The 11,953-nt window shown below is 46.2% G+C and overlaps 1 protein-coding gene and 1 long non-coding RNA gene across 2 annotated transcripts in view; both read right to left on the bottom strand.

The window, feature by feature from the left end:
- SLC25A33 (solute carrier family 25 member 33) overlaps positions 1 to 11,953 on the bottom strand; it is a 34,197-nt gene that overhangs the window by 2,382 nt on the left and 19,862 nt on the right. The window contains exons 3-6 of the mRNA XM_043573728.1: positions 7,975 to 8,052; positions 6,092 to 6,192; positions 3,550 to 3,616; positions 461 to 741 (exon numbers count right to left, since the gene is read on the bottom strand). Coding sequence (XP_043429663.1) covers positions 461 to 741; positions 3,550 to 3,616; positions 6,092 to 6,192; positions 7,975 to 8,052 — 527 coding nt within the window. The remainder of the gene's footprint in view (positions 1 to 460; positions 742 to 3,549; positions 3,617 to 6,091; positions 6,193 to 7,974; positions 8,053 to 11,953) is intronic.
- On the bottom strand, positions 9,927 to 10,702 carry LOC122479910. Its single transcript, XR_006296471.1, has 2 exons — positions 10,487 to 10,702; positions 9,927 to 10,382 (listed from the first exon to the last, which is right to left on the bottom strand). It is a non-coding gene; the product is annotated as an uncharacterized LOC122479910 (long non-coding RNA).

The raw sequence follows: 11,953 nt of genomic DNA, 5'->3' as shown, positions 1-11,953 counted from the left end.
ATAAACTAAGCTATTTTTTTTAAGTAGGTCAATGGAACATTACGTCTATAATTCCTTAAAAAATGGACTTAGCAGAGTAGCCTTACTCAGCACAAAGTGGAAGCTGAGAGGTTTGTTGTTTTGTTTTGTTTAGTCTGGCACTCGTATCATTTTTTTAAATCGAGGAATGTAAAATAAAATCCAGATTTTTGGCTTCTTTGAAAACATCTCCAGTTCTACAACACAGGGCCCACATTCTGCACAGTACGTTTTGGCCACAATTAGCTGGAACGGGGTAGAGCTGAGTTCCTGCCACTCGTGTAACCTACAGACAGCTGAAGCCAGTTCCACACGTGCCCCGTTACTTAGCACCTGCAGGTGTCTGCACTTCAATGTGAGCTGCGGATACACTAGATGATACCGCCAAACGCCACGAACCTCACGGCTGTTCTACTGTTTGGGAAGAAAAAGCAAAACACACCGTGTGGATAAGCAATGCAGGAAGCACATCCTTTAGAAATAGCAGCGGCTGCCATAAGTCCAAAAAAACTCGTGGAAGTTTTCTCAGTCCCATTTGTAGAAGAGGCTAACGGAGCTTCTTTCAGATACTTCTTTAAACTTTCATAAATAGCAAAACAGATGATAGTTTCTGAAATCCCGGCATACGAGGCGGTTAATCCCCTGTAGAAGCCACGAATGCCTTCCGTCTGGTAAACGTAGCGAGCACACTGGAGCGTGTTCATCTGCTTGGAGCCTCTCACTCTGCGGACACAAGACCAGCGAAAAGCCGTTAAAAGGCACGCTCACGAGCCCGGTTCCTGTCCCAAGCCGCAAAAACTGAGCGCTGAGTATAAAGAGAAACGGTACGCACGGCAGGTGACACGTGTCTTCCTTCTTCTGTGTTCGGCTGAGCCCTAGCCCACCAGATGGGACACCCGATAAGCCCACAGAACACTACGTGCATCTGTACCAAGAGTCCTAAAAACACGTCCAGAGCTCCTGACCTAATTTTGCAAAGAGCTGTACAAAGGAAGATGTTCATCAGAGGAAAACACAACCGCAATATAATCAGAACAATCCAAATATCTAAAAATAGAAATAGATAAGTAAACCATGATACACACACCAGATTGAAATAGTTGTAAAGGCAGGAAGCTGGGCGGAACCGCGTGAGCAGAAAGCAGGACAAAATTACATGCAGAGTCTAATTCCAATCATGGTACAAACAGGCTTTAAGAAAATGCTGAAGGAAACCTCACCAACATTCTGACTGGGCAGCGAGTGTAAGGGAGTGCTTCCTTAACCCGAGTCTCCAGATCCCATTATTTCTCAATTTATGAAATTATGAACATGGAAACGCTGCCCGGTAACTAGTAAAAGGCCTCAGGCTTGGCTGCTCTTGGCTCACGATAGAAAGCATCCTAAACTGCCCGACGCAAGCCGAATCCTGGGACCTGACCCTGTTTCCACTGGCCCCCATCAAAGACCCCTCCCTTGGGGCTGAAGCCCACCGCTTCCAACCGGTCACAGCAGGCTCCCTCGCTTCTTCACTGTGTCTTTCCACATCCTAGCTGGAGCGACCTTTCTAGCACCGAGCCAACCACACCACTGCCCTGCTTAAAATCCTCTAACGCAGGGCTTCTCAACCTGGGCACTGACACTCTCAGCTAGATGATTATCTGTTGTGGAAGCTGTCCTATGCATCACGGGAAGTTTAGCAGTACCCCAACCTTTACCCAGTAGATGCCAGCAGCACCCTACCTGAATTGTCACAAGGTCTCCACACACTGTCAAATGTCCCCTGGGGGACAAAGCGTTCCCCACTCCTGCCCTGAACCATGGCTCTAATGGCTCTCCATGGCCCTCAAAATACAGCCCAAGGCCAAATTCCAAGCCCTCCCAGGGTTTTTAAGAATTGGCCCCCCCCCATTTCTGCAGCCTTGGCTCCTCCCCCTGCTTTAGCACATGCACGTGCAGCAAACTCCAGATGTTTCCCTTCTTTCGGCTCCCTGCGAACAAGGCTTCTCTAGACATTCCCCACACTCCGTTCTCTGCCCGATGCACCTGCCGTGCGGCCCACCCCCAGTTATTTCCCAGAAGGTAAGGGGGCCATCACTGCTGGAAGAGGCCCTCCCTGTGCCTGCCCTGCCTGGAGTGCACTAGGGACCCTTTGGGGTCCTTACCATTTCCGGCCCCTATCTCGTCAGACTCTAATGCTCTTTATTTCTGTAAAGCTGTGAGCTTCTGGAAGGCAGAGCCTAGGTCTTACTCCCTGCTGTTTCCCCAGTGACCAGTGCACAGCAAGCATCCACGCTCGTTGTCGCAGGACGTGTTAGCAGAGCCCATCCAAACGAAGCTTTAAAATGTCCTCAACGTGGAGCGTTCCCAGGTGGATTTAAAAGAGCACACCTAAAGGCTCTGAGCTGACTTGCACACGTATGTGCTACTAAGCAGGAGTGACTGTGTGGCACACCTGAAGTGCGGAGTCATTACCAAAGGTTTCCAGGAGAGGATGCTGCTCAGAAGCCTCAAGGACAAGCAGGTGTTCTTGAGGGACCAGAGGGGGAGAGGGAGTCCTGGCGAGGGACAGCACACGGGGAGACGGACGTGTAAGAGCACACGACGGTTTTAGAAAACTGCAAAGGACCTTGGATGTTAAGCCCAGCAGTTAGGATGTGACCGTGAGAGAAAACAAGGCTCCTGGAAGGAGTGAGCAAGTGATCTGTCCAAAACAATGAGATCTGATACATTCTAGAAGGTTCTTTCGCACAGAATGGCTCGAGGGAAACATGGAATCTGAGACCAATTCAGAGGTTTTTGTGGTCACTAGAAAAGCTAAGGCAGACCCCTAGCTACGCTTCCAGGGGATGTTCTAGTTCTCCCTTTACAGGTGGCTCAGAGTTAGACTAGACTAGCTGAAAGTTTCCAGAGCCCACACACATTTCCCCACGACATAGTCACACAAGAGTTCTTAGAATTCTAGTACAGGGGCGCCTGCGCGGCTCTGTCAGTTAAGCATCTGACTCGGGCTCAGGTCATGATCTCACGTCCGGCTCTGCGCTGGCAGCGTGGAGCCTGCTTGGGATTCTCGCTCTCCCTCTCTCTCTGCTCCCTCCCCCCACTTTCTCTCTCTCTCAAAATAAATAAAAATAAACTTAAAAAATTTTTTATTAGCGTCCTGGAGGCCTGACAGCCCTTGCTGTCCTCCCCTTGTCCTCCCCTCTGCCCACTTGAGAGAGAGGCCATCTGGAGGAGATCCCTCAGTGCTCCAACTGGGGGTGGGGTCGGCCTAGAGACCCACCAACCATCCGAGAGGCAGTCAGGAGCACCTCGGGGGCCACGTGAGTGAACTGCTAACCTCTGTTGGGTGTTGTTTCTGTTGGCCCTCACCTCCCCACGGTGCCTGGCAACACACATCTCAAAACAAAAGGAGTTTCTACATAGGCTTATGTTCAGGAAAAAAACCAGGATGGGGATGGCTAAGGATTCCGTGCCCATCACTTCACCACTGGAATAGGGAGGAAGAAAAAGATCCCAAGAATATTAAGGAAGGAACAATTGGTAACTTACTTCCGTTCCAGCTGCATCCGGGTTTTAACCATCCATATAGGATTCATTAAGGTATTTGTGACAAAAGCTGGAAGATAAAATCCAGAAGGTATCATCATTGAACATAGTCCATGTTTATTAAAGTTGTCTATTTCATATGATAAACTTTGAGGCCAGGAGTTAAATGGCTTAATACTAAAAATAGATACAGGCACTGGGATGGTTCAGTCGGTTGAGCATCGGGCTTTGGCTCAGGTCATAATCTCACGGTTTGTGCGTTCGAGCCACACATCGTCCCCCATGCTGAGTGTGGAAGCTGCTTGGGATTCTCTCTCTCTGCCCCTCCCCTGTGCTCGCTCTCTCTCTCAAAATAAATAAATAAACTTAAAAAAAAAAAAAAGGAATAGTAAGAAGCAATTCTATACTGCAGATGGAAGTTACAGTCCCCTAAAATGTAACATCCATCGTTACGCTGGACCTAAAAGCAATCTCTCAATTTTCTAGAGCCCTGTCAAGTCTCTCCAACCTGTAGGTGGTGCTGTTGATATTTTGGTAAATCTAATCTCTACGGTAAATATGGAAACTATTCTAAACCTCAATTTATAAATTTCAGGTCCAGAAGTATGTTTTAAGAAGCTGGTGATCTGACCCAAAAAGGTCACCTTACATCAAATGTAAAACAGAAGCCACGAAATCTCCACTTACCTGAATTCAAACATCTACATTTTAATACCCAACTCATCACTTCAAGAAATTGAAGTTTTAAGACTGATATGCTTCTAGGAACCATTTTTTTAAAGTCGGTCTTCCTCATCTTAGTACTACTGACTGTTCCAGACCAACCAACACACAGTGTCACGGTGTCAGCCTGACACACAGCGAGTTCTGAATTCCTCGTCCTCTCCACGGTCCGAAGCAGGTTCATGAGGAACCCAGACAGTGGTTTAGGAAACTCCTTCTGGGTCCACTTTCCTTACCAAAGGTTCCTCTGAGTTAATTTGGCAAAAAGTTTCAAAACCGATGACAGGGTGGAGCTCCTGGCTCGCTACCGCCCTCGGAAGTGAGGACCCACTGGCTCCCGCTCCGCGTGTCCCCCCGCCCCGGACCTCCATGTTCAGTAGGGTCCCCTTTCTCTTGAGAGAAGCAGCTCTGCATTCACTATCCTCCTGCTTGGGGTCCAGTAATTATCATCCGTGACTACTCAGATGGGCTACCAGAACTTCCCTCTGGAGCGACAGAGGCAGACAAGACTGGTGGACGCACACCTCACAGGCCAGCGGAAGGCAGAGATTTTTCACAGAATGCCAACTAAAGTTCTCCGAAATACCTTCTATTTACACAAGTCATCAAATGACACTTAGGGGCTCCTGGCTGGCTCGGTCAGTGTAGTGTGTGACTCTCGATCTCGGGGTCATGAGTTCGAGCCCCAGGCTGGGGGTAGAAGATTACTTAAAAAAAAAAAAAAATCTTTAAAAACAAAAAACGAAAACCGCATACAATATCTGTAAAGACATAGCCTTCCCTCAGCAATCTGCAAGTCCGTGGTCTTTTCCAAGTATTTCCTGGGGGAATAAATCCTGTTATGAATTTTCTAGAGTAAGTGCAATGACTCCCTCAAGAGAATAGATACTATCTGATCTGGTAGGAGCCTTACTCAAAGAACACTCCACAAGCCCCAAGCCCTCGTCACAGTGTCCAGTTGTTAAGGCCAGAAATGCCAATAGTACACAGGGTAACGCTGGACACCGTGGGAAGTCACAAAAAAGCTCTCAAAAAAATTTTTTTTCAACGTTTATTTATTTTTGGGACAGAGAGAGACAGAGCATGAACGGGGAAGGGGCAGAGAGAGAGGGAGACACAGAATCGGAAACAGGCTCCAGGCTCTGAGCCATCAGCCCAGAGCCCGACGCGGGGCTCGAACTCCCGGACCGCGAGATCGTGACCTGGCTGAAGTCGGACGCTTAACCGACTGCGCCACCCAGGCGCCCCAAAGCCCTCAAATTTTTAAAATAATTTAAGGAAACAGAAAGACATGAAAATGCATTATATGCCTTTATTTTTATTTATTTTTAGTTTTTTTCATGTTTCTTTATTTTTGAGAGAGAGAGAAAAAGTGTGGGGGGGGGAGGGGGAGGGGCAGAGACAGGGAGACACAGAATCCAAAGCAGACTCTAGGCTCTGAGCTGTCAGCCCAGAACCCAACGCGGGGCTCGAACGCACAAACCGAGAGATCATGACCTGAGCGGAAGTCGGATGCTTAACCGACTGAACCCCCAGGCGCCCGATATTCCTTTAAAAGAAACAGAACACTGACCAGCAGTATGCATGGGCACATGTAAATTCTGAGGGAGAATAAAAGTTTTAGTTATCGGGGAAAATGGAACCAAGTTACAAACTATTCTCGAACATTCATGCTTCCTTAGTTCTAACATGAAGCGCCAGAAAAATGGTTTGAGGCCAAAGAGGAAGAGAGCTAATTTCTAATTCCTGGACAAAGCTGCATGGCACAACACGTGCTTCAGGAAAGCGAGAAGCTGGTCTCCACTCACTGGGGGTGACCTACCTGCAGAGCCGGCTGAGAAAATATGCACAGTATTACTGTTAGGCACGAAAATGCCATTGAACTGCTCTTTGGCTTTGGAGTAACACGCAAAGTACACAGCCCTGGTGGAAGAAAGAGAGAACACTACAGACATCGGCATGGCACTATATGCGTCCCTCCACGACCTCTGAAAAGTTTAGGAAATTAGGAGAAAGAAGGTTAACGTGTAACCCAGACGCTGGACCTTATCTGTCAAACCAAAAGCTGCTGCAGGCACCTGCAGAAAGCTCCTGCGTGTCCCTCCAGAAAGTGCCCAGTGAGGGTCAAGTATCCAAAATAACTGAGGCCGGTGAGATTTGGGTAATATACAGAGTCCATTTGTATTCTTCATTCTGGATAAATGTCAATCCTTTAAGCATCAAAATACACACTAAACCTTCTAAAATCTCTAATACTACTTCTAAAATACAGCACGCTTGTCCTGCCTTACACCACAATGAGTACGTCAAATGTAATCTGACCGGTTTTTGAGGACTCAGGGTCAGTAGGAACTACCAGCATACGTGTTTTCAATGCAGAGCTTCCGCCATTGGACACGCACACCCCCCACCCCCACCGCCACCCCTATAGGTGGAGTCTGGCCTCCCCACGGCTCTCTGGTCCGGTCTCTGCTTTCCCTCTTCTGACTCGGCTCTTACTGGGGCTGGGGAGTAGGCGCTGGTTGGTGTTTTCCCCGCTTCTTCACCAGCAATGCCAGGGAAAAATGCTTCTTTATTTTGGCTGGCCAACGCATCAATCATAGAGTGTATTTTTCAACTTAGGATCTGGACTACTTATCTGTTATTTAACATTAGTCTGCTTTTTATAGGTCCCCACTGTTCTAAACGGGTGTGGCAGCCAGGAACCTACAGCAGGTTAACAGGCGTTACCAAACTATCCACAAGGAGATACAACTCAATTTCCTTTATTTGCTATATGTATCCACCATCTATTAATAATGCAAACCCCATATAATCTCACAGACTAGTACTTGTATTTCTTAAACAGCTTATACACCTATGCTATAAAATTCTAAAGGAACAAAGGGTTTAATAAGAATCTGAATTGTTACAACATTCTCAGGTGATTTGTGTATAAGTTGGGAGCACTGATCTGCAAGAATTCTAGGAAGCTTTTAGTCTTTACCTTGTATAAGACATTTTCGTTTTTGTTCTAAAAAATAATTCCCTTTAAAGTCGACCGGAGTATTCTATGAAATAACAGAAGTACCTTACTCGCCACCCAGCTCCCCGCCGGGCCTCCAGGCCATTGCTAGAAGCAGTTTCTCATCCACTTTTCACAGATATGCTATACACACACTCACCTATTACTCACTCTTGTCAAACAGACTTTACAGGGCATTAAGCCTTGTGCTAGAAAGGAGGATGTTTTAAATCAAGTAAAGCCTAGAAGCCTTGAGAATTGCTTCAGATCAGCGGTTCCAAGCGCATATGAATCACCAGGGGATCTTGTTAGAATGCAGATTATGATACAGGTCTGGGGCACAGTCCGAGAGTGTGCAGTTCTAACCAGCTCCAGGTGATGCCCACGGTGCTGGCCACGCACCGTACTTGATGTAGCAAACACTCGTCTAGAGAAGATTCCAGGTGACGTGAGCAGATGAATTTTCATTTAAGAATAAAAGAACTAGATGCTTTCACACACACGCACACACGACACACGTGCACACATACCCACACTAAAAGACACACCAGCACTTAATCACTATTCCATGTGTCAGACGTTTATAGGCAAATCCCATACTGAAAAAGACACTGGCCATCTAGAAGTAATGCGCTTCAGTAAGAAAGAAGTCAGTATTATATACTACAGGTAGCGAGCCAGCTGAAAAGTTTAAAGCTTACCTTGATGGCGCAACTCCGACCAAATTTGGACCCAAGCCTCTAAAAAGTGACTTTGGTCCCTCCTTCTCCAAGATCGACCTAAATGATAAGAGAAGATCTTTAAAATCCTGAGGCAGAGCCTAGGCAAAACACTGAGGCATCGGCCCTCACAGCTCCTTGCAGAAAGAACAGAATGTTTGCAAGACCCCAGACTCTTATCGGATTATAGCACAATACGGCATCCGAAATCTGAAGAATACTGCTTTCGTATTACAGTGGAGAAGCAGGTTTCAAAAGCATCAGTTTGACACGTTTTCAAGGAGCCTTTTCCCTGGCTCACACGGGACCGAGATATTCAGGGTCTGTACTCCGCACGCACTCCGAGTAAGGGAGGACAAGCATCTGGCAGAGCATCTGATACACGGAATAATGCCCTCATTATAGCAAAATTCGCTGAGAAACGGGTTCAGAGATGTCTCTGGATGATATTTCTTTGGGATTTTTTCCTTATTTCTAATAATCCTATCTTCCAGACATTGACTTATTGCAGAAGAGCCCCAACCGGGGATCTACAGAATGGAAAAACCTCATGATTTTCATAGGCTGGATGAATGTTACTTAGTTTTTCTTCTTGAACATTTATTTATTTTTGAGAAACAGAGAGACAGAATGTAAGTAGGGGAGGGGCAGAGAGAGAGAGGGAGACACAGAATCCGAAGCAGGCTCCAGGCTCCCAGCTGTCAGCACAGAGCCCGATGCGGGGCTCGAACCCATGAACCGTGAGATCACGACCTGAGCCGAAGTCAGACGCCCAACCGACCGAGCCACCCAGGCGTCCCTGGACGAATGTTATTTAAAGCCAAAGCATAGTATCTCAGGGTCAAAGAGAATATCCCTTTTGCTTCTTAATTTTTTTAAATTCATGGTGACATATACACAACATAAAAATTTACCATTTTAGCCATTTTTTAAGTGTACAGTTCAGGGGCATTACGTGTCTCCACAAGGTTGTGCGACCATCACCATCCATCTCCAAACCTTTTTCATCTCCTACAAACAGAAATCCACACCGGGTTAAACACGAACTCCCTGGGGCGCCTGGCTGGCTCAGCCTTCAACTCAGGTCATGATTTAACGGCCTGGGGCCTGCTTCGGATTCTGTCTCTCTTTCTCTCTGCCTCTCCCCTACTTGCTCTCGGTCTCTCAAAAAAATGAATAAACATTAAAAACTAAAAACCACCCCATAACTCCCCATTCTCCTCTGCCAGCCCTTGGCAACCACCGTCCCGCTTTCTGTCTCTCTGAATCAGACTACTTCAGGGACCTCATAGGAGTGGAAGTATACAGTATTTGTCCTTTTGTGGCTGGCTTATGTCACTCGGCAGCGTCACTGAGGTTCATCTGTGTCGCGGCAGGTGTCAGAATGTCCCTTTTGAAGGCTGAGTGATACTCCGTTGTGTGTCTACCACATGCAGCTTGCCCATTTATCTGTCAACTGCCTCCGCCTTCGGCTACTGCGTGAGTGTCCAAGTATCCGTTCAGGTCCCCGGTTTAAACGCTTAGGGGAACATGCCCAGAAGCGGAATTGCTGGCTCGCGTGGTAATTTCTAGGTTTGATTTTTTGAGAGTCTGCCCGGTTATCTACCACAGCGGCTGGACCATTTTCCGTCCCCACCGACAATGCACAGGGGTTCCCATTTTCCCACACCCTTGGCAACACACTTAAAAAAAAAAAAAAAAAAAGTGCTAACGTGTTTTCTTCTTTTTCTCTTAAGTAGGCTTCATGCCCAGCGCAGGGCCCAATGCGGGGCTTGAACTTACCACCCTGAGCTGAGAGCAAGAGTCAGACGCTTAAACTGAGCCACCCAGGTGCCCCGTGTTCTGACTGAAAGCGACGAAGGGAGGGACTGTGTAGAACATTCTTTAGAGGCATTTTCCCACTCCAACATAGGATTCAAATTGAAGAATAAATGTGGTTACACGTATTCTTTTTAATGGCTCGATTTTCATGGTGTCCAAGAGAAATTTACAGTTACGTTGAGGTCTTCTCAAATTTAATCTCCGTTTCTTACTGCAGATTTTTCTGCACTCGGTAATTAGGGCCTCCGAGCTGACAGCATTCTGAGTTTATCTAGAATTGTTGTCAACAGTTTATAAAATGCTTTGCTTCATTATGACATTGAGAGTAAAATAAAAGGGTGTCTTCCCACTTCATGGAAAAGCTATTGGTAAAGTGAATCCTGCCAATTCTATTTCTGCTACCTTCCACTTTTCCCATAGAGAAAGTCTCTAAAAACAAAGCTGAAATTTTTGGTGAAGAGGTTAAATTGATGTTTTGGTCCCTGGCACGCTGGAAAATGTTCAAGTTTTATCCATTCGTAGCTTTCTTTCCTTTTTCAGGTCAATGTAATTTTTCATGGTCTAGAGTCCTTGAATGTACAAACTTAAAAATATAAATCTTAGCTTCTCGTCTTCAAATTTTTAGATGTTTATAAAATATTTCAATTGCTTAAAAATGAAAGAATATTTGTACCTGTAAGAGCTGCCCTCAAAAGTAGCAGATCGGCAGTTAGGTAAGAAAAAAGAAATAAAGTATCTAGACTGGAAAGGAAAAAGCAAAGCTATCTTTATTCATACAGACTACATAATCTTATTACATGGAAATACTAATGGGGTGCCCGGGTGGCTCCGTTGGTTAAGAGTCCAATTCTTGGTTTTTGGTTCAGGTCGCGACCTCACAGTTTGTGAGATGGGACAGAGCCCCACGCCGGGCTCTGTGCTGACACTGCGGAGCCTGCTTGGGATCCTCTCCCTCCCGCTCTCTCCCTCCCCTGCTCTTGCATGGGTGTGCTCTCTGTCTCAAAACAATTAAGTTAAAAAAAATACTAAGGAATACACTAAAAAAATTACTATAGTAAGTTCAGCCAGGTTACAGGACACAAGATCAACATATGAAGCAACTGTATTCATACACAGCGGCAATGAATAATCTGAATACGGAAATAAAAAAAAACAATTCCATTTACATCATCAAGAAGGGTAACATTCCTACCCACAGAGAGATGAAGCAGATCAGTGGTCGCCAGGGGAGGGGTGTGGGGAGATGGGAAGGACTATTAATGGGTACATGTTTCCTTCTGGAGTGATGGAAATGTTCTAGAATTAGATAGTGGTGGTGGTTACAGAACTCTGTGACTATACTAAAACCACTTGTACACTTTAAGAGGATAAATGTTATGGTATGTGAATAATAACTCAATAAAGCCATTATTTTAATCTTTATTTATTTTTGAGAGAGAGAGAGAGACAGAGCGTGAGCAGGGGACGAACAGAGAGAGAAGACGACACATAATCTGAAACAGGCTCCAGGCTCCCAGCTGTCAGCACAGAGCCCGATGTGGGGCTCAAACTCACGAACTGTGAGATCGTGACCTGAGCCGAAGTCGGACGCTTAACCGACTGAGCCACCCAGGTGCCCCAATAAACCTATTACTTTAAATAAGTAATAAACTTGGGGCGCCTGGGTGGCTCGGTCGGTTAGGCGTCCGACTTCGGCTCAGGTCATGATCTCACGGCCCGTGAGTTCGAGCCCCACGTCGGGCTCTGTGCTGACCGCTCAGAGCCTGCAGCCTGTTTCAGATTCTGTGTCTCCCTCTGTCTCTGCCCCTCCCCTATTCATGCTCTGTCTCTCTCTGTCTCAAAAATAAATAAACGTTGAAAAAAAAAAAATTTTTTTTTTTAAACTAGACCTCGGTTCCACCGAAATAATTAAATTACTTTAAAATATTAGGGAGACAACAGTCTTATTTTCTAATTATAGAATGTTTTCCTTACTGGCAGTTATCAACCCAGGCCCTTTTAAGTGATCCCATGACATACTCTGGTTTGTGTGCAGCCCAGCCTAAACCCTCTGGCCACCCCTGAGTATCACATGAAGGGCCTCTGACACACTGGACAACTAGACAGCACATCTCGCTAGAAGTACAATGGACATTTCTTT

The sequence above is a fragment of the Prionailurus bengalensis genome, chromosome C1 (genome assembly GCF_016509475.1).
Source record: "Prionailurus bengalensis isolate Pbe53 chromosome C1, Fcat_Pben_1.1_paternal_pri, whole genome shotgun sequence".
Classification (NCBI taxonomy): Eukaryota; Metazoa; Chordata; class Mammalia; order Carnivora; family Felidae; genus Prionailurus; species Prionailurus bengalensis.
This window is presented reverse-complemented; position numbering and strand designations above follow the sequence as displayed.